This window comes from Dipodomys merriami, unplaced genomic scaffold (genome assembly GCF_024711535.1).
Source record: "Dipodomys merriami isolate MVZ:Mamm:240054 unplaced genomic scaffold, mDipMer1.0.p SCAF_19, whole genome shotgun sequence".
In the NCBI taxonomy this organism is placed as follows: domain Eukaryota; kingdom Metazoa; phylum Chordata; class Mammalia; order Rodentia; family Heteromyidae; genus Dipodomys; species Dipodomys merriami.
Window position 1 is genome coordinate 4,116,749 of NW_027203270.1, and position 22,259 is coordinate 4,139,007.

At 44.2% G+C, this 22,259-nt stretch overlaps 1 protein-coding gene across 7 annotated transcripts in view; it reads right to left on the minus strand.

Annotated features, from left to right (window-relative positions):
* The window catches only part of Tex14 (testis expressed 14, intercellular bridge forming factor), a 115,429-nt gene that overhangs the window by 50,060 nt on the left and 43,110 nt on the right, over positions 1-22,259 (minus strand). For 4 of the 7 annotated variants that reach the window (XM_070027021.1, XM_070027018.1, XM_070027019.1 and 1 more), the window contains exons 8-17: positions 21,857-21,967; positions 19,672-19,795; positions 18,642-18,820; positions 13,080-13,231; positions 9,315-9,505; positions 8,805-8,955; positions 7,125-7,217; positions 5,663-6,561; positions 2,972-3,075; positions 441-566 (exon numbers count right to left, since the gene is read on the minus strand). In XM_070027021.1, the coding sequence (XP_069883122.1) occupies positions 441-566; positions 2,972-3,075; positions 5,663-6,561; positions 7,125-7,217; positions 8,805-8,955; positions 9,315-9,505; positions 13,080-13,231; positions 18,642-18,820; positions 19,672-19,795; positions 21,857-21,967 (2,130 nt within the window). The remainder of the gene's footprint in view (positions 1-440; positions 567-2,971; positions 3,076-5,662; positions 6,562-7,124; positions 7,218-8,804; positions 8,956-9,314; positions 9,506-13,079; positions 13,232-18,641; positions 18,821-19,671; positions 19,796-21,856; positions 21,968-22,259) is intronic. The other 3 variants (XM_070027024.1, XM_070027020.1, XM_070027023.1) reach the window with 2 other exon arrangements.

Below are 22,259 nucleotides of genomic sequence, written 5' to 3' on the forward strand. Positions count from 1 at the left end.
GGTTATTTGGGAGGATGAGGTGGAAACAATGACACAAATATCAATTTGTTTCAGTGCCAGACAGAACTCTTTTTTTTTTTTTTTTTTTTTTTGGTCGGCCGTGGGGCTTGAACTCTGGGTCTGGGCTCTGTCCTTCAGCTCTTCAGCTCAAGGTGAGCACTCTACCACTTGAGCTACAGCACCACTTCCGGTTTTCTGGTGGTTTATTGGAGATAGGAGTCTCACGGTCTCTCCTGCCCGGGCTGGCTTTGAACCGCGATTCTCAGATCTCAGCCTCCTGAGTAGCTAGGATTACAGGCGTGAGCCACCAGCGCCCAGCAGACAGAACTCTTAAACCCAGTATCATCCCCAAATTCTAGAGCTATTTCTGGAGCTGCACTGATCATGCCACCACTAGAGGGCACCAAGCCCCTCCCCGTTGAGACTGTAAGACTCCTTACCTGGTGGAGCTCTGGCAGGGGCTACATGACCCAGGAGGTCTGAATGTATGACTTGACACTGGGAAAAGTACACTATTTGGCTGTGTGACTTTGGCTCGGGCACTAGACTCCATAGAACTTTCTTGGCTGAAAAATGAAAAGATTAGGCTTAGAGGATCTCAAGTTTTTTCATTTCCAAATTCAGATTTCATGATTCTAAAAATGCTCTTGAGAAATTTTCAGAAGTAGATCAAAGCCATAATTGAAATACAGTTTCCTCAGCCAGAAGCCTGTTCCAGGGAAATTCACCCTACCGGCAGTGTCATAAATCAAGGGTTCGCTTAAGGTTCAGTTCCTGTCCTTCTATCAGAATTGTTATCACGCCCACTGGTATATCCATAATAACATAATAACTAACTTTTGTCAAGACAATCATAAGATAACAGAATCCTGAAAATGCACTCTGAGACCTTCAGTTTAGTATCTCTGAGTTCAGGACCCTAACTTACTAGATCAGTTGTCTGATTTTCAGCAAATGTCAATTTCTCTAGACTAGAATTTCTTTTTTTTTTCCTGTGTATGTGGTACTGAGGAATTGAACCCAGGGCCTCATGCATGCAAGGCAAGCACTCTACCACTGAGCCACTTTCCCAGCCTCTGGACTAGGATTTCTTATCTGTAAAATAGTCTTTTTCCCCCCCCCTCTAAATATCCTACAATTATATACATTTTGCTTTCTATTAAAGTAACTCTTCAAAAATGTGGCTCACGCTGGGAAGGTGGCTCAGTGGTAGAGCGCTTGCCTTGCATGCATAAGGCCCTGGGTTCGATACCTCAGCACCACATAAGCAAAAAAGAAAAAAATGCCGAAAGTGGCGCTGTGGCTCAAGTGGTAGAGCGCTAGCCATGAGCTGAAGAGCTGAGGGACAGCGCTCAGGCCCACAGTTCAGGCCCCAGGACTGACAAAAAAAAAAAAAAAAAAAAAAAAATGTGGCTCACCGGCTAAGAAACTGGCTTAGTGGTAGAGTGCTTGCCTAGCATGCATCAAGACCTGGGTTCGATTCTGCAGTACCACATAAACAGAAAAAAAGCCAGAAGTGATACTATGGCTCAAGTGGTAGAGTTCCGGCCTTGAGCAAAAGAAGCTCTGGGACAGTGTCCAGGCCCTGAATTCAAGCCCAATGACAGGCAAAAAAAAAAAAAGTGGCTCACACCTGTACTTCTAGCTACTTAGGATTCTAAGATCGGGCTGGGAAGTTGGCTCAGTGGTAGAGCGCTTGCCTTACATGCCTGAGGCCCTGGGTTCGATTCCTCAGCACCATATAAGAAAAAAGCCAGAAGTGGCGCTGTGGCTCAAGTGGTAAAGCGCTAGCCTTGAGCTGAGGGACAGCGCCCAAGCCCAGAGTTCAGGCCCCACGACCAGACCCAAAAAAAAAAAACAAAAAGGATTCTAAGATCTAAAGATCATGGTTTAAAGACAGCCTGGGCAAGAAAGTCCGTAAGATGCTTATCTCCAATTAACCAGCCAAAACCCAAAAGTAGAAGTATGACTCAGATGGTAGAGCTCCAGCCTTGAGTGAAAAGGCCAAGAAATAGTGCCCAGACCGAGTTTAAGCCCCAGTACTGGCATGGGCCCACACACACGCGCGCACACACACACACACACACACACACACACACACACACACACACACACACACACACACACACACACACACACACACACACACACACACACACACACACACACACACACACACACACACACACACACTGTATATCTATGGCACAGATATAAAATCCTCATTGTGCCGGGCACTGGTGGCTCACGCCTGTAATCCTAGCTACTCAGGAGGCTGAGATCTAAAGATCACGGTTCAAAGCCAGCCCGGGCAGGAAAGTCCGTGAAACTCTTATCTCCAATAAAACCACAGAAAACCAGAAGTGGTGCTGTAGCTCAAGTGGTAGAGTACTCACCTTGAGCTGAACAGCTGAGGGACAGCACCCAGGCCCAGAGTTCAAGCCCCACAAACGACCAAAAAATAAAAATCCTCATTGTCCAGAATGCACTACTCCCCAGCTAGACTGAAAGCAGGGAAGACAGCTAAAATCAGCTTCTTTCAAGAGCTTTTTGGCAACTCCTATCAAGAATCTTTAAAATGCTCAAAGCCTTTGACCTAGTAATTCTGCTTCTGGAAATCTATTCTGAGGACATAATCTAAAATTTTTTTTTAATGTTAGTTTATAAATCACTGTGACCTTGTTCCTAACAGAATAAAGAATGCAACAGACTAAAAATTTAACATTGGAAGAAATCCAACAATTTCAAAGTAAGTTTGGAGTTTTTTAATTAACATAAAAAATGCTTATTTACTTAATGTAAAGTGATAAATTTGAATATAAAATTTCTTACATAGGTATGGTGGCACACATCTAGGATTATAATCCCAACACTCATCAGATTGAGAATGAAGATCACTAAGTATCCTTAGGGCCAGCCAACATGAGGTGTAAGACAGAGTGACAGGAAAAAATACAAAATGTTGACCTACCTACTCTTTTGGTTCCTGCTTCTTTCCAAAGTGTCCTTACTTCCTCGAGTATGTTGAAGTTGTTCATCTGTATTCTGTTTTCCAGGACTACACAGAGTTGGCATCTTAAAAAAGAAAAAAAAACATATTTCAGTGTTTTGAGAAGGGAATTCTATTCACTCTCACACTCTATTTCAATTCATGTCTAACCCAGAGGCTTCTTTACCCAGAAACGTTGGCCCCCAAGAGCCCAGTCCAAACAGACTGCAGTGAGCAGACAAAATAGAAATCAAGGGGTTAGGAAGTTGGCCCAGTAGTAGAGTGCTTGCCTTGCATGCATGAGGCCCTGGGTTTGATTCCTCAGCACCACATAAGCAGAAAAAAGCTGGAAGTGGCACTGTGGCTCAAGTGGTAGAGCGCTAGCCTTGAGCTGAAGAGCTGAGGGACAGCGCCCAGGCCAAGTTCAGACCCTATGACAGACAAAAAAAAAAAAAAAAAAAAATCAAAGATCTTCCCTGAACCTTTTCTCCCATACTAATATGAAAGCAACAGATCTTTGTGGCAGAAGCCCTAGGCCTTGGATTCTAGCTCAAACCTTAATCAGACTAATTCAAGCGTCTCTTACTGTCACTTCCTCACCTATAAAACAGGGACAATAATACCTCTCAGTAGGGATGCTGTGAAAATAAAACACAATAACCGAATGCAGCAGCTCATACTTCCAATCTTACTACTTGTGAGGATGAAATGAGGAGGAGGACTGAAATTTGTGGCCATCCTCAAATAGTTCGTGAGACCCCCATACTCAACCAATAAAAAAACTGGGTGTGGTGGCATGTGCCTGTCATCCCATCTACATGAAAATTGTGAATAGGATTGTGATCTAGACCACCCTGCTAAAAAACAAGACTCTTAGCTGGGTGCTAGTGGCTCAAGTCTGTTATCCTAGTTACTCAGGAGGCTGAGATCTGAGGATAGTGGTTCGAAACCAACCCAAGCAAGAAAGTCCATGAGACTTAATAAACTATTCAAGAAAGGTGGAAGTAGTACTGTGGACCAAATGGTAGAGCACTAACCTTGAGAAAAAGAAGCTCAGGGATAGTACCCAGGCCCAGAGTTCAAGCCTCAGGACTGTTGAGAGAAGGAGGGGGAAGGGAGAAAAAGAGGGGGAGAAAGGGACAGAGAGGGAGGGAGGGAGAGACTCTTCGCTGGGCACTGGTGACTCACATCTGTAATCCTAGCTACTCAGGAGGCTGAGATCTGAGAACTGCAGTTCAAAGCTAACCCAGGCATGAAAGTCAGAAAGTGGATCTGTGGCTCAACTACTAGAGTACTAGCCTTGTGCACAAAAACTTGGAAATAGTGCCCAGGCCCTGATTTCAGGCCTTAGGACTTGCACAAAAAACACACTTGTATCATAATCTTCCTGATAATAGCCTCCCAATTACAGATGAGCCACAGTGCCTGGGTGGGTGAGACAAATGAAACATAAAAAGGCAAACAAAAACCTCTGGAAGTTTATGATCTTGAGCTTAAGGTTGACACTGTGTAAAATGAGAATTGATCCATGTCTTTTTTTTTTTTGGTCCAGTCGTGGGGCCTGAACTCTGGGCCTGGGCGCTGTCCCTCAGCTCTTCAGCTCAAGGCCAGCACTCTACCACTTGAGCCACAGCGCCACTTCCGGCTTTTTTCTTATGTGGTGCTGAGGAATTGAACCCAGGGCCTCATGCACGCAAGGCAAGCACTCTACCACTGAGCCACCTTCCCAGCCTCTCTCTGAACTTCTTTTGTTCAAGTATAGCATTCTACCACTTAAGTCACATACCGCTTCTAGCTTTTTCTGTTTATATGGTTCTAAGGAATCGAACCCAGGGCTTCATGTATGTTAGGCAAGCACTCTACCACAAAGCCACATTCCCAGCCCTGTGGAAATGTTTTCTGAGTGTGGGAGTGAGCAATTTCAAATGGGATTAACACCCATCCAAAAAAATCTAATAAAGCCACGCACTGGTGGCTCATGGCTCACGTCTGTATTCAGGAGGCTAAGACTTGAAGATCATGGTTGAAGCCAGCCCCAGTAGACAAATCTGAGAGACTTTTATCTCCTATTAATTGGTAAAAAGCTGGAAGTGGAGTTGTGGCTTAAGTGATGGGATGTCAGCCTTGAGTAAAGAGCTAATTGAAAGCATGAGGCCGAGTTCAAGCCCCAGTATCCAGACCCAGACCCAGACCCCCAACCCACACACGTACTTAATAAGTTAAACTATGTGAATCATATGGTTCAGCCTAATATAAACAAATTTACAGAGGAGTTAAAAGTAACTACCTTGAGCAGGAGCTAGTGCCTCATGCCTATTATCCTAGCTATTTAGGAGGCTGAGATCTGAGGATCAGGGTTCAAAGCCAGCCTGGGCAGAAAAGTCACCATGAGACTCTTACCTCCAATTAACTACTCAAAAACTGGAAGTGGCACTGTGGCTCAAAGTGGTAGAGCTAGCCTTGAGCAAAAGAGCTCAGGAACAGTGCCCAAGCCCTGAATTCAAGCCCCACAATTGACAAGATAAAATAAAATAAAATAACTACCTTGAAATTCTACCTTAGAGGTCTCATATCCCAAAACAAAGAGGACCTTGCATTGATGCCATTCACTGCACAGGCAATGTCGTTACCAGGGTCCCACTTAGGTTGTTCTTTCCTCCCATTTTGATTTACCTGATGGTTTGCCTCTGCCTGGTCTCCAGTGTTTTCTTCAGTGACTTGGGCAAAAGGTTTCCAGTGATAGCCACTTTGTGTCTTTGGCCTTTTGCCAAGATGGCCCCCTTGAAAGTCTTTCACTGTTCTTAGAGAACCTGCTAGGGTTGGGCAATTGCCACTGGCATCTGACTGCTGCTCCCCTGACAGCTTCATGACAGGAGGAATATAACTAAAAGATGGAGGTCCCATGGCTGAAGGGAAATTGTAGGCACCTGAAAACCCTCTTGAGGTTTCCCACAGAGACCTGCACTCCTGTTCCTTCACTATCAACTCAAACTTATCCAGTTTCTGCTCAATATTCCTCAGCATATCAGCATTCTGGTGAATCAATGTCTGTGAAATCTTGAGATTCAGCACACATTTACTGATGTAATCCTCAGTCATAGACCTGCTATTCACTTTGCCCTTGCCTTCTCTGATTGGCTGAGACTGATTGAGTGAACTGAATGAATCATTTTGCCAGTCCCAGTCCCCAAAGGAGAGCCCCGTGTCAATGTCTGAAAAGCTCTCATCTTCATCACAAGAAGTATTCACTTCTTTCTCCATCTTATCCAACTCTTCTTCCAGAGATTGTAACTCATCTGGCTGGTTTGGTCTATCCTCCTCAAGAGAGGAAGCCATTTCTGGGTGTTTGTTCTCCTTGTAAACCCCCAAGTTCACACAGCCTGAGTAGATTTCATTGATTTCGAAGCTGCAGAGACTTGCCTGACTTGCACTGAGGCTCCTTGCCTCTTGTGGCACAAGTGGAGGAGGAGGAGGAGGAGGCTCCTGGGCGGTCGAACTTGGATCTGGAGACTGAGGAGCTAGTGTTTTGTCAATGGAACAAGAGTACTCCCTTGGTGAATGGCTTTGTCTGCCTGTTGAAAACAGTGCAACACAACACTGGTTAAAGTGAAGACACGGTCAGCAGATAAGCAAGCAGCCTGCTTATTGCTCAAGAAGCCCAAGAATATGGGAGGGAGGAGGAAGTTTTTCACTCCCAACTTTCTCAGGAAGTGAAATCCTAATGAAAGACCGATGGACACACTACATAGGAAAAGACTATTTCTAACCTAGATGAAAGTTCCAATTTTCTTTTCTTTATTTTTAGGTCCAAGACCGAACTCAAACTTGGTACCTGACACTTTCATTCACAGGCTAGTGTTCTACCAACTGAGTCACTCCTCCAACCCCAATTTTGATGTAAGACAGAAATTAATATACTCTTTATTTATAGTGTGTTCAAAACACATCTAACAGTCAAAAACAAGTCCCTGGATCTCAAGGACTAGACTGTCTTTTTTTGGACAAGAGTGTTGCTATGTCAGTTACAGTTAAGTTTTTGGTCAGCATCTGGTAAAAGTTGTCAAGACACAGCCCCAAAAGACACTGTATTATGTGAAGAATAACTCAAAAACAATGCCAAAGCTAATCCACACACCTCTTCTGTTTGACTGGTATATAGCTTGCAGGAAATGGGATGGAGACAAATAATGAGCACTTGGAGGGTGGACTACTCTGGAAGGCTTCATCCCTGCCAAAAGAGTTTTGAGTGAATGGTGATTACACTGGGATTATAACACCTAAGTTCCACTTGTAATCATCATAACCTCCTTAAACCTTAGTGATCTCATCTACAATGGGGAGGTATTAAGTTTCATGATTGCAAGGCCTTTTCCAGCTCAAAAACTCTAATGTTCTAAAAATCAGTAAGAGAGCTGGGAAGGTGGCTCAGTGGTAGAGTGCTTGCCTTGCATGCATGAGGCCCTGGGTTGGATTCCTCAGCACCACATAAGCAGAAAAAGCTGGAAGTGGCTCTGTGTTTCAAGTGGTAGAACACTAGCCTTGTGCTGAAGAGCTGAGGGACAGCTCCCAGGCCCAGAGTTCAGGCCCCATGACCAACAAAAATAAATTAATTAAATTAAAAATAAACATCAGTAAGAAATATCAAAATGTTAACCAATTAATTCTCCTTAGGCAGCTGAATTAAAACAGAAACTTTTTTTTTATACTATTCCAAATTTTCTATAAGGAGCAAATGATAGAAAGAAGAAGGTGTTTTGGTTTTTTTGACATGTTGCTTTGTTACTTTGCCAAGCTGGCCTTAAATTCCTGAGCTCTAAAGCTGCTCCTATAGCCTCTGGAGTAGCTAAGATTACAAGTGTGTAACACTGCACTACACTTCATTAGTAGATAATAGTCTTAATTTTTTTAAATCAGCTGAAGGAGTGGCTCAAGTGGTGGAGTGACTACCTAGCAAGAACAAAAAATTAAAATAAAAAATTCGTTAGTGAAGCAATTCGTTGTTTTGTTTTGTTTTTTGGCTAGTGGTGGGGCTGAATTCAGGGCCTGGATGCATTTTGGCTTTTGGGTAGTTTATTGGAGGTAAGAGTCTCATGGGGGGCTGGGAATGTGGCTTCATGGTAGAGTGTTTGCCTAGCATGCATGAAGCCCTGAGTTAAGTTCCTCAGTACCACATAAACAGAAAAAGCCAGCAGTGGCACTATGATCTAAGTGGTAGAGTGCTATCCTTGAGCAAAAGAAGCTCAGATACAGCACTCAGGCCTTGAGTTCAAGCCGTAGGACTGGCAAAAAAAAAAAAAAAAGTCTCATGTATTTTCCTGCTAATCTGGCTTTGAACCACAATTCTCAGATCTCTGCCTCCTGAGTAGCTAGGACTACAGGGGTGAGCCACTGGTGCCTGGCTTCAAATTCTTAAGAATAACTGTGTTATGTCAGGCACAGATGGTTCATACCTGTGATTACCCAGAAGGCTGAAACCCAGAAGATCAAAGTTTCAAGCCAGCCTATGGCAAAAAGTCTGTGATACTCCATCTCCAATTAACAAGCAAAATGCTGGATTAGAGGTGTACCTCAGGTGGCAGAGTACCAGTCATAAGCAAAACAGCTTGAGTGAGAGTGCTAGCCCTGAGTTCAAGACTATGGTATATACAAAACGCATACACAGACAATTATGCTAGAAACAAACATTGTTATTACTTAGTTCTGAATTTAGTCCAAGTGTTTATAGAACTCATTTAACTTGGAGAAAATGACTAGCTTCAGATCAAAACACATTGATATCAAAGTGGTGTACTTCATTTGTGAGTTAACAGCATACCTGTCTCCTTTAGCTCTTTGATTTCAAAGACTGGGGTCTCTTTTCGATGTTCTGAAATTAGTCCTAGATACTCATTGACATTAGACTGGGGTTCATATCTCTGTATCCTGGGACTCTTAGTTGGTGGAGTCCTCTGTGCTCCAATGAACTCCTATAACATTGGAAATACTGTCAAGGACATATGTATAGTCATCTGAATGTCACTAATGTTCCAAAGCTTATCTATATAGCAAATAAACTCCCTCCTATGTTTATTTTATTGCACAGACTGACTGTAGTCCTAAGCAGCTTATTTCTTGTTATTCCAGCAATACCAGCTGCCATTCATGGAATCTTCACTGTGCCTACAGTGAACCTCTCAGCTCTTCTCAACAACCCACTGCCTTCACCAAGCAACCTTTTCTCAGCAACAGTGAAAGAGTATAATCAAGTGAAGATTTCCAAACCTTCTATAACTTGGTACCCACTTTCCTGACAAGAATAAGAAGAAATAAAATCCCAACAACTTGCCTTTAAGTCATTCTTCAGAATATACCGGATGTCTTGAAGGTTCAGAGTTCGGTCTTTCTGCTTGACTTGGATGCCTGACTTAACGATATCATAGTAAGGTTTTGGAAGCCTGACATCAGCTTTTAAATAATTTCCCAAGACTATGGCTTCTTTAATAGCCAAGCCATCTAAGCCATCCCAGGGTATGTTGTCTGTAAGGAAAAGGTCAGAGGAAAGAATATGATAAACATTTGCTGAAGTTGTACAAATGTAGTCAAGTCCTTCAACTTCTTTTTTTCTTTAGAAAACTATCTGAAGCTGGGCACCAGTGGCTCATGCCTGTGATCCTAGTTACTCAGGAGGCTGAGATTCGAGGATCACGATTCAAAGACAGCCTGGGGGGGGAGGGGGGAGATGGGAAGGGATGGGAAGGGGAAACAAAGGAGGCAACAATGCTTGATAAGAAATGTACTCATTACCTTGCTCATGTAATTGTAACTCCTCTGTATGGTATTTTCACAATTAAAAAAAATTTTTAAAAAAGCCAGCCCAGGCAGGAAAGTCCGTGAGACTCTTTTTTTAAAAAAATTTATTTATTTATTTTTTGGGGGGTCTGGTTATGGGGCCTGAACTCTGGGCCTGGGCACTGTCCCTCAGCTCTTCAGCTCAAGGCTAGCGCTCTACTACTTGAGCCACAGCGCCATTTCCGGCTTTTTTCTTTTTGCTTATGGGATGCTGAGGAATCGAACCCAGGGCCTTAGGCATGCAAGGCAAGCGCTCTACCACTGAGCCACCTTCCCAGGCCTCCGTGAGACTCTTATCTCCAATTAACCACCAGAAAACCAGAAGTGGTACTGTACTGTGGCTCAAGTGGCAGAGGCTTGCCTTGAGCTGAAGAGTTCAGGGACAGCGCGCAGGCCCAGAGTTCAAGCCCCATGACTGATGAAAGAATGAAAGGAAGGAAGGGAGGAAAGAAGGAAGGAAGGAAAGGGCTACCTGAAAGTTCATTCACAAGCAAGTAACCTGCTAGAGTCAGAAAATAGTAGTGTATGAATCACAGTAGGCCCTCCAGTGGCAGACGTGACAAACCTGGGCTATGACATTAGGAGGGGTAGCCACTGTATTTATTCATCTTATGGGAGGAATGGTTTCTCCTCTGAAACTACAAACACCACTAAAGGTAGTTGACTGTTGCTTACTCCCTAATTGAATATACTTTTATTGTGTGTGTGTGTGTGTGTGTGTGTGTGTGTGTGTGTGTGTGTGTGTGTGTGTGTGTGTGTGTGTGTGTGTGTGTGTGTGTGTGTGTGTGTGTGTGTGTGTGTGTGTGTGTACTTATATATGTGGTACTGAAGTTTAAACTAAGGGTCTTAGATTTAGTAGGCCAGGCACAATACCACTTTAGCCATGCCACCAGCCTTTTAGCTTTTGTTATTTTTTGTTGTTGTTGTTTGTGGGGCCTGAACTCTGGGACTGGGCGCTGGCACTGTCCTTCAGCTCTTCAGCTCAAGGCTAGTACTCTACCACTTGAGCCACAGTGCCACTTCCTCCAGCTTTTTCTGTTTATGTGGTGCTGAGGAATCAAACACAGGGCCTCATGCACGCAAGGCAGCTACCACTGCACCACTTTCCCAGCCCCTTGTTATTTTTTTTAATAGGATCTCATGTTTATGTTAAGGCCATTCTGGATTGCAATCCTATTTATGTTTCTGGATCAATTTGAATGACTAAACCCACTTTTTTTACTGGTTGAGAAAAGGTCCCATCTTTTTTATTGGAATGGTCTCAAACCATGATCTTCCATATCTTCACCTCCCAAGTAGCTAGGATTAAAAGTGAGACACCAGGCCCAACTTGTGTTTCTCTCTGAAGGAGTTCTTCTGTCTTCAGTTATGTGAAGACAGTTATTCCCATCACATCCTATAAGTTTGAAAAGGCTTTTATTTCTTTCGGGTCACACGGCTTACATACCTACTAGCTCCTATATTAAATTCCTATTTGTTTCTCTGAGGCACATCATCTCTTTAAAGGGCATTCCAGGGGGATTCTTAAATATTGACTCCAATATGTAGTTTAAAAACTTTGCTTGGGGGCTGGGAATGTGGCTTAGTGGTAAAGTGCTTGCTTAGCATGTATGAAGCCCTGGGTTCAATTCCTCAGAAATACATACACAGGAAAAGTCAGAAGTGGCACAGTGGCTCAAGTGGTAGAGTACCAGCCTTGAGCAAAAGCAGTTCATGGACAGCACCTAGGCCCTGAGTTCAAACTCCAGGACTGCCTAAAAAAACAAACAAACAAAAAAAACAAAAAACAACCCACTTTGCTTGGGATGCTAGGGGTATGGCTCGGTAATAGAATTTTTTCCAGTCCTGGGGCTTAAACTCAAGGCTGGGTACTGTCCCTGAGCTTCATTTTGCTCAAGGCTAGCACTCTGCCACTTGAGCCACAGTTCCATTTCTGACTTTTTGGTGGTTAGTTGAGGTAAGAGTGTCACAGAGCCGGCCGCCGGTGGCTCACGCCTGTAATCCTAGCTACTCAGGAGGATGAGATCTCAGGATAATGGTTCAAAGCCAGCCTGTGCAGGAAAGTCCGTGAGTCTCTTATCTCCAATAAACCACTAGAAAACTGGAAGTGGCACTGTGGCTCAAGTGGTAGAGTGCTTGCCTTGACCTGAAGAGCTGAAGGATAATGCCCAAGCCCAGAGTTCAAGCCCCATGACCGACAAAAAAAAGAAGAAGAAGCAGAAGAGTGTTACAGACTTTCCTGCCAATGCTACCTTCAAATTATAATCCTCAGCTCTGAGACTCCTGAGTAGTTAGGATTACAGGCATACACCACTAGTGCCCAGGCTCCATCTTTTTTTTTTTTTTGGCCGGTTGTGGGCCTGAACTCTGGGCCTGGGTAGTGTCCCTAGCACTCTACCACTTCAGCCACAGTGCCACTTCCGGCTTTTTTTGCTTATGTGGTGCTGAGGAATTAAACGCAGGGCCTTATGCATGCAAGGCAAGCACTCTACCACTAAGCCACCTCCCCAGCTCAGGGCACCATCTTATATAAGATATATTTAACATCTTTTCAGAAACCTTTAAAAGTTTCCTTGAAGAAACTATTTTCAAAGTCATGTACTTTTTTTTTCTTTTTGCTGGTCATAGGGTTTGAACTCATGGGCTGGCCAGTGTCCTTGAGTTCTTTTTGCTCAAGACTAGTTCTCCACCACTTTGAGCCACAGCACCACTTTGTTTTATGGTGGTTAATTGGAGATAAGAGTTTTACGGGGAAGTGGCACTGTAGCTCAAGTTGTAGAGAGCTTGCCTTGAGCTGAAGAGCTCAGAGACAATGTCCAGGCCCAGAGTTCAAGTCCTACAACCCCCCCACACACAAAAATAGTTTAGCTGGGCGCTGATGGCTCACGTCTGTAATTCTAACTACTCAGGAGGTTAAGATTTGAGGATCATGGTTCAAAGCCAGCCCGGGCAGGAAAGTCCAGGAGACTCTTATCTCCAATTAACCATCAGAAAACCAGAAGTGGCACTGTGGCTCAGGGGGTAGAGTGCTCCCCTTGAGCTGAAGCACTAAGGGACAGTGCCTAGGCCCAGAGTTCAAGCGCCGCCCCCCCAACAAAAAAAAAAAAAAACAAGATTCACAAATTTTCCTGCCCCAACTGGCTCTGAACCATGATCCTCAGATCTCAGCCTCCTGAGTTCAAGCCCCAAGACTAGCACAAAAAGAGAGAGAGAGAGAAAGAAAGAGAGACTCTTGTCAACTGTTAATGTGCTCCTTGATCACCTGTTAAAATTTCTTGTATGATCATGGAATAGCTGTAGATGTCGGACTTTATGGTGGCTGCCTTTTGTAAGATCACTTCCGGTGCGGCCCAGTTGTAGAGTTGGGTTGGAAGGGGTATTCGAGTCAGGTCCCTATACACACCATTGTCCTGTCTATAGAAGGAAATACATAAGACAGAATCATATCTGCAATCATCACACACTACATTTAGATATTTGCCTGAGAAGATTGGCAATCTCTTTGAACTTCTGGAAACATAGCTAGACAATGAGCTAACTCATGCTGCCTCAGAGCTGTTCCAATACCTTACCATTCCTGTTTACTGGCCCTGTCTACTCTTCATTTAGTCACTTTCTCCTAACAAGCCCACTAAAGTTACAAGGCCTTCCTTTGTTTATCTTGGCATGCTCTGCCCATAGATGCTAGCCTGACTGGCTGCTTCCACTGATGAGGTATTAGTTTGAAAGCCACTTCCTCAAAGAACCCTTTCCCTGATCACCTACTCAAAAGCAGCCCTGTACGGGCTGGGAATATGGCTTAGTGTTAGAGTGCTTGCCTCCTAGCATGCATGAAGCCCTGGTTTGGATTCCTAAGTACCATATAAACAGAAAAAGTCAGAAGTGGCGCTGTGGTTCAAGTGGTAGAATGCTAGCCTTGAGCACAGAAAGGCTCAAGAACAGTGCCCAGGCCCTGAGTTCAAGCAACAGGATTAGAAAAAGAAGTCACTACATCCCAAGTTTACACTATGGGTGTGAGGCTTGTTTATGAATACTGGTTCAGGACTTCCTCCAAGTCCCACTTGCTGTATCAAAGCCACTTTTTTCTTCTCTAATATCTTTTGATTGCTTCTTTTCTGAATGCCTGCCCTCTTGGGAACAAGTCCTCTCAGTTCAATACAAAGGTTCACTGATTTGTATGAATAACTCATCTTTCCAACCAGACGAGCTAAATCAGAGCTTCCTTGGCCAATGAGTCCTAAGAGGGAGGCCAGTACCAACTTCTACCCACAACTGTCAAGATAATCAAATGAGATCATGGATATAGAAATGCTTAGCGAGCCACAAAGTACTCCACCAAGGGGCTGGGAAGGTGGCTCAGTGGTAGAGCGTTTGCTTTGCATGCATGAGGCCCTGGGTTCAATTCCTCAGTACCACATAAGCAGAAAAAGCTGGAAGTGGTGCTGTGGCTCAAGTGGTAGAGCACTAGCCTTGAGCTGAAGAGCTGAGGGACTGTGCTCAGACTCAGAGTTCAGGCCCCACAACCAACAACAACAACAACAAAAGAAAGTACTCCACCAAGTAAGGAGTTCATACGGACATTAAGTAGGCATTCAATAAAGACTTGGTGATTGGCTGGCTGATCATGAAGAATTGTTTTTGGCTGGGTGCTGGTGGCTTACACCTGTAATCCTAGCTACTCAGGAAATTGAGATCTGGGAGTGTCATTTTGAAACCACCCAGGCCCAGAGTTCAGGCCTCACGACCAAACAAAAAAAAAAATTAGAAAATCTACTACTAGATAATCATGTGTGCCTGATATAGTATGGATATGCATGCATACTTAACATATAATTATATGTTTAATGTGTAAATTTGGTATGTACATTATATGTTTATATATTAAATTAATTAGTGTCACATAAAAGATAGTTGATTTCTTTTTGGCAGTTCTGTGGATCAAACCCAGTGCCAGTGCTATTGCACTGAGCTATATATATCCTCAGATCCCAGAATAGGCAATGGAGTATTTTATCGTCAGAGTTTTAAATACAAATAGTTTATATTCTGAGACACTAACATGCTTGGCTCTTCAATTTGGAAGACATTTCAACAATGAAACATTCCATTTCAGGCCTCCCATGCTTGTTCAAACCTCTGGCAAGGAATAAGGACTTGAACTTAGGGCCTTACACTTGCCTGGCTTGCACTCTACCATTTGACCAGTTGACTTTTTTCTGATTATTTTGAAGATAGAATCTCACAGACTTTTCTGCCCAGGCTGGCTCCGAGGTCTCAGCCTCTTGAGTAGCTAAGTTACAGTCACAAGCCACCAATGCCACCAACAAGTCACTTCTTCTATTTCTTCTCACCTTCTTTTTCTTTTTCTATTAAAGATAGCTGGTGAGGTTGAAGGCATGACTCAGGTATTAGGGTGCCTGTCAATGAGCGAAAGCATGTAATACCAAGTTCAAGTCCCAGTCACAGACAAAAATAAATAAAATAAATAAATAAAGACAGTTGGGAAAGGGTAGGAGTGGTAAAGAACTGAATCTAGTGTCCAGGACCACCAAAACAAACAAAAATCTAGGGACATGGAACAAGCAGTAGAATGCCTGCCTAGCTCTGAGTTTAAAAGAAATAAAAACAGGGCTGGGAAGGTGGCTCAGTGGTAGAGTGTTTGCTTTGCATACATGAGGCACTGGGTTCGATCCCTCAGCACCACATAAGCAGAAAAAGCCAGAAGAGATGCTGTGGCTCAAGTGGTAGAATGCTAGCCTTAAGCTGAAGAGCTGAGAGACAGTGCCCAGGCCCAGAGTTCAGGCCCCATGACCAGCAAAAAATAAAAATAACAAATAAAAGTCATGTGGGATAAGGGAGACCCTTCTGGCTGTCACTGTATAAGAGTTATTTTCAGGCCTTCAGCTTTGACACCATTAAAATTACATTTAGCTGCAGCTATATGACACCACTTGCAAGGTCAATTCTAGCTCTAAGGACTCCATTAACAAGAAGTTAGAATAAGAAAAACTGTTGTATCAATTTTAACCCAATAAACAAAGTGCTACCCTTGATAATAACATTAAACAAACTATTATGTACAAGTGATACCAAAAATACTTGAGGGCTGGGAAGGTGGCTCAGTGGTAGAGCGCTTGCCTTGCATGCATGAGGCCCTGGGTTCGATTTCTCAGCACCACATAAGCAAAAAGAAAAAAGCCGGAAGTGGCGCTGTGGCTCAAGTGGTAGAGCGCTAGCCTTGAGCTGAAGAGCTGAGGAAAAGTGCCCAGGCCCAGAGTTCAGGCCCCACGACCGGACCCCCCCCAAAAAAAAAAAAATACTTGAAACTATTTTGGATTTTTTTTTTTTTTTTGGTCGGTCATGGGGCTTGAACTCTGGGCCTGGGCGCTGTCCCTCAGCTCTTCAGCTCAAGGCAAGCACTCTACCACTTGAGCCACAGTGCCACTTCCGGTTTTCTAGTGGTTTATTGGAGATAGGAGTCTCATGGTCTCTCCTGCCTGGGCTGGCTTTGAACCGCGATCCTCAGATCTCAGCCTCCTGAGTAGCTAGGATTACAGGCGTGAGCCACCAGCGCCCGGCACTATTTGGATTCTTGGATCATCAATTCTTTTTTTTCCATGCTGGTACTGGGGCCTGAACTCAGAGCCAGGGCACTGTCCCTTAGCTTTATTTTGTTCCAATCTGGCACTTAAGAGCCACTTCTCACCAACATTCCTTCTCAGGTCAATCTTGAACCAGTATTCTCTGATCTCAGCCTCCTGAGTAGCTAGAATTGAAGGCATGAGCCACTAGCACTGGGAAGATCATCAATTCTTGTAATGAGCTTACAAAGAAAGGTACACTATCTGGCTATGATGGTGTATGTCTATAATTCCAGTGGTTGGGAAGCTGAGTCAGGAGGATCGTGGAGTTCAACTCCAACCTGGACTACTTAGTGAGACATTGTCAGAAAAGCAGGAAAGGGGAAAGAGGAAGGACTGTTAGAACTACACTGACTTGCTGATTGACACCTCTTCCTGAAATTCCATTCTGAGGTCAACAAGCCCAAATAAGAATCCGTGCTTTTCTGCGATGCCCAGTGTGGACCTCAATGACCATAGTTACCTCCCTTCCCCTGTTTTGGCTAGCTGTTGACCCTAGCTTTTCAGTGCATTTCACTTCTTTCCTTTCCATTTGGTTTCCTTGCTCCACCTGGTGGCTCCTAAGCTGATCTTCCTATATTTAACCTCTAGTCCATACAACCCCTGTGGCCTAGTTCTAGCCTCAGTGTGCCCCTAACCAACCAAATGGGTCACTTATCACCATCCCTTCACCTCTCTATGCTTCAGTTTCCTCATTCATAAAAGGATAGGGTTGGCCTTAGGATGTAGCTCATGGAAGAGTGTTTGCCTAGCATTCATGAGAACCTGGATAGATCACTAGCAGAGCAATTACTAAAACAAAAACAAAAAACAAAAAAGGACAGGGTTAGACCAGATTATCTCCAAAATTCCACCTCATGCAAAGATTCACATTTTTATGAAACCAATAGCATAAGATACTGATAGGCCTCTTTCTGAAGAACGGATGGTACTCTATCACTGACCAATCATTTATTCTATCAAAACTTCCTGAAAAGTCTTCAGTATTCATCAATAGCAACATTCAAAGCCCATAGTTTCCACTGTTCTAGAACACACAGCCAAAGTAGTTACCCCTGCTCTGGGAAATTTTTCAGTTTTTCCTTCATACAGATTAATGCAATCATGCATGGTGCTGGGGATTGAACCCTCCTGTGGGCAAGTGCTCTACTACTGAACTATATATATACTCCCAACCCTTCCCAGAAAAGTTTTATTTAACTAGCACTGAGAAGGGACAGATCTGAAGTTTAGTAGCTTGAGTGGTGAGAGTGACCTGGCCTCTGCCCACTCTCATACAGAAAACTGCAGTAGCTCCAGGAATGCCCTCTCAACTCCCATGTCTCTGTCCCTCCTACCCCCCTCACTCCCTCCTGCACATGCAGGAACAAAGGGGATCTTGGTAACCTATAAATCACCATATTTCCTGGCCTTCCTACAGGATGGTGATTGGGCTCTGGCCACTGAAAAGTGGCAATGGTAACATGCCCACTTCAAACTGATCCCAAATTCCATTGTGTACACACACACACACACACACACACACACACACACACACACACACTGAAAAGTGGCAATGGTAACATGCCCACTTCAAACTGTTCCCAAATTCCATTGTATACACACACACACACACACACACACACACACACACACACACACACACACACACACACACACACACACACATCCCTCAGCTATGCTAGGCCACTGGAACTTTTTTTTTTTTTGGGGGGGGGGTTCTGGTCATGGGGCCTGAACTCTGGGCCTGGGCGCTGCCCCTCAGCTCTTCAGCTCAAGGCTAATGCTCTTCCACTTGAGCCACAGTGCCACTTCCGGCTTTTTTCTTTATGTGGTGCTGAGGAATCGAACCCAGGGCCTCAGGCATGCAAGGCAAGCGCTCTACCACTGAGCCACCTTCCCAGCCCCAGGCCACTGGAACTTTTGAGTGCATAGTTAGAGCCTTTATACACACTGTCTAATATGGGACTTTACATGATATATGTTTGTTTGTTACAGTGTGAAATTGTCCTGAGCAGAAATAACTTCCCAAAGATTAGGCACATAGACATCAAATCTCTTCCACTAGTGATGCAAAGTCCTACTCACCAATGAGGAGGCCTGCCACATTAGATTCTCTTTACAGCAAAGGTCCTCAAGGGAGATTCTCTTCAGGGGGAAGCCACATTAAAGACTGCACCCACCTTTCCATCATGTACTCCAAGTTGGTTAGCCTTGCTTCCCCTGTGGAGACTATATGGACAGCATAGGAGCTGAGAGAGCGGTGGACAAAGCCCCAGGAATGTAGGTATCTCAGGGCCTCTGCAATCTGGAGCAGTAAGTGCACAATCACTTCCATGTGCAGCAGTGGGAACTGGGACCTCTGCAAGTGAGAAAAAAAGTGCCAGAGACAAAGAGCAAAATCTCCTGATTGCGCAGGAATTCCATTTTACCAACAGGGAGCCTAAAACTCAGTGAGGTTTAGTAACTGGCCTGTAAGTCCCAACTATCCAGGACCCATGGATCCAAACCTGGGGAGAATATTTTCAAAGGCTGGTATGTGCATCAGGCTTAGTGTAACATAAAATGCCAAAAGATGTACCCCTCCTTCCACAAATAAACTTTCCTTGGCCTCTCCCTATCTAAAATCCATGTTTGTGGGAGAACGTGGAAGCTCAAAGGATACCAATGAATAAAAGAATGGCTCATATCTGTAATCCTACCTACTCAGGAGGCTGAGATATGAGGATTACAGTTCAAAACCAGCCTGGGCAGGAAAGTCTGTGAGACTCTTATCTTCAATAAACCACCAGAAAACCAGAAGTGGCGCTGTGGCTTAAGTGGTAAAACACTTGCCTTGAGCTGAAGAGCTGAGGGACAGTGCCCAGCCCAGAGTTCAAGCCCCATGTCTGACAAAAATAAACAAATTAATTAAAAATAAAGAGAACAAATCCATCCCTTCTGAGATCCTGCCTTAAAAAAAAGAGGGAGGGAAGGAGAAAGGAAGAGAAGGAAGAAGAAACAATAATAAAATCACATAAGTTCTGAGCATGTGTGTATCAGCCTTTAGAGAAGACATTACATTGCCACTTAAATTAGGCCATAAAGTCAAAAGGTTTAGATATTTATCTTCCATGAGTGCACAAATAGGAAGTATGAATGGACATAGGAGGCCATGGGTGGGGGTGGGGATGGGGATGAGGAGGGGTGGCAGCTAGAGGGAAATCCATTTACTCGTTCATGGAGGACACTGAACAGTGTGCCAACAGTGACACGCTCATATACAAGGCGGATCTTCTCCAGGTCTTGGGACAAGCATACAGCCATCAGCTGTAGTAAATGAGGGTGTCGCAGCTTGCTGCAAAAGAAAATAAGCTTCAGAATGGATAGGGAAACATAATAAAACCATAGGTGTTCTTCTACAACCTTTGAACACATTCTAAAAACTACCACTTGCACACAACATTTTTCTAAGAAAACAGAATGGATTAAAGACGGAGTTCTCTGTGGATAGAAGACTAGCCTCTCACTGATCAGACCCTGAGGGATTAGTCATCAGTGAAACAATGGCAATTCTGCTGAGAACACTGAACAAGACACTTGGCTATACCGTGATCCCAACTACTGCTTGAAGAAATGCATTTTATAGAATTGTAACTCTTTGTACAACTACTTAATAATAACAATTTTTTAAGAGCTGAGCACTGGTGGCTCATGTTTATGATCCTAGCTACTGAGGAGGTTGAGATCTGAAGATTGCAGTTCAAAGCCAGCCCAGACAGGAAAATCCTTGAGACTCTTATCTCCAATTAATCATTTAAAAAAAACTCAAAGTAGAGCTGTGGCTCAAGTGATAGAACACTAGCCTTTATCACAAAAGCTCAGGGATAGTGCCCAGGCGCTGAGTATAAGCCCTAGGACTGGCACCAAAAAAAAAGAAAGAAAGAGACAAAAAGAGAAAAAGAGAGAAAAAGAGAAAGAAAGAGATGGAGGGAGGAAGGGAGAGATGCAAGGAGGGAGGGAGGGAAAGAAAGAAGGAAGGAAGGAAGGAAGGAGGGAGGGAGAAAGGGAGAGAGAGAGGGATGAAGGGAGAGAGAGAGAGAGAGGGAGAGAGAGAGATATGCATTGGGACTGGGAAGGTGGCTCAGTGGTAGAGTGCTTGCCTCACATGCATGAGGCCCTGGGTTCGATTCCTCAGCACCACATAAACAGAAAAGGACAGAAGTGGCACTGTGGCTCAAGTGGTAGAGTGCTAGCCTTGAGCTGAAGAGCTTGGGGACAGCGCCCAGGCCTAGAGTTCAAGCCCCATGACCAACCCCCCAAAAAAATGCATCTTCTTACTCTTTTAGAATATAACCAACCAGGGGCCTGGGATGTAGCTCAGTGGTAGAGCTTGCCTAGAAATAAGGCAACCTCCTTCTAGCAACAATGGGTTATTCATCTGACTTCTTAGAAGTCAGGAAGGAAGGATTTGGCCTCTGCAGATACCTCCTGCAGATCTATTCAGTTCAATGAGCCTGGGTCCATTCTTAGGGCTTTGGTTGCCCTAATGTGCAACAATAAATAATAGCCTGATATAGAAGGAGTTGAAGGATCTTGCCCATGTAATTGTAACTCCTCTGTATGGTATTTCATAATAATAAAAAAAATAAAATAAAAAAGCAGTTGGAGGATCTAACCCTGTAGCCACAAAATGCTAAGGAACTGAGGTCCATAGGTATGTTCACAAGGGTAGCAACCTGGCTGTTAGATATCTAAATTTCATACAATGCTCATCTATATGAAAACAAAAATTCACATGCTCTCCAGATAAGCACAGAGCCCCACATGTGGCAGGCCTCAGGGGCTATAGGCAGGAAATCCAGGCCTGAAGTCTGTACCATCCAGAGACATAGGATATAGATAATTGATTTAAAAAAAAATTGAGGGGCTGGAAAGGTGGCTCAGTGGTAGAGTGCTTGCCTTGCATGCATGAGGCCCTGGGTTCGATTCCTCAGCACCACATAAGCAGAAAAAGCTTGCCTTGCATGCATGAGGCCCTGGGTTCGATTCCTCAGCACCACATAAGCAGAAAAAGCCCGAAGTGGGGCTAACGCTCAAGTGGTAGAGTACTAGCCTTCAGCTGAAGATCTGAGGGACAGCACCCAGGCCCAGAGTTCAGGCCCCACGACCGACCAAAAACAAAACAAAACAAAACAAAATTGAACCCCTTAACATCATAATCCTACTGTTCAACTTTCTTTTTAGCCTTTGGAATTCAAGCCAATCAATTCTGACAACCAGGAAAGGCCGGGGGGTGGGGTGGGGGGTGGGGCGGACGGCGCAGGTGGCAGGGGAGGTAGTATTCCATGTTCTAGGGACAGCACTGTGTAGCCAGGAATCTGGGTCTGTGATAGGCCTGGTCACTAGGCCTCCTTACCTGCTATGTTCTTGCTCAGCAATCAACAAGTCTGCCAGCCTCAGCCTGCTGCAGTGAGAGTGAGTGAGATTTAACTCCTTTACTGTGACTCTGCTCCCATTCCATATCAGGCTACAAAAACAGGAGAGAATGCAAGGCAAGGGGGTAAATAGCCACAGCTTGGTGGAGCCAGTCTTCCCATCCAGACCAAAGCAGTAGGGTTAACACACAATCTCTAACAATGTTTGGGATGTGTGAATCCTCTTTCCCACACCAACCCTAGATTCTAAAACACTTTGGGAAATTAGGTGAGGTGGCAAGAAGTTACAAGAGGACTTAAGGAGGGAGTGATGTGATCAGGACTGTGTTATAGAAAGACAATACTATGGGCAGTATAAGAATAGGGAAGGCAGCCGGGCGCTGG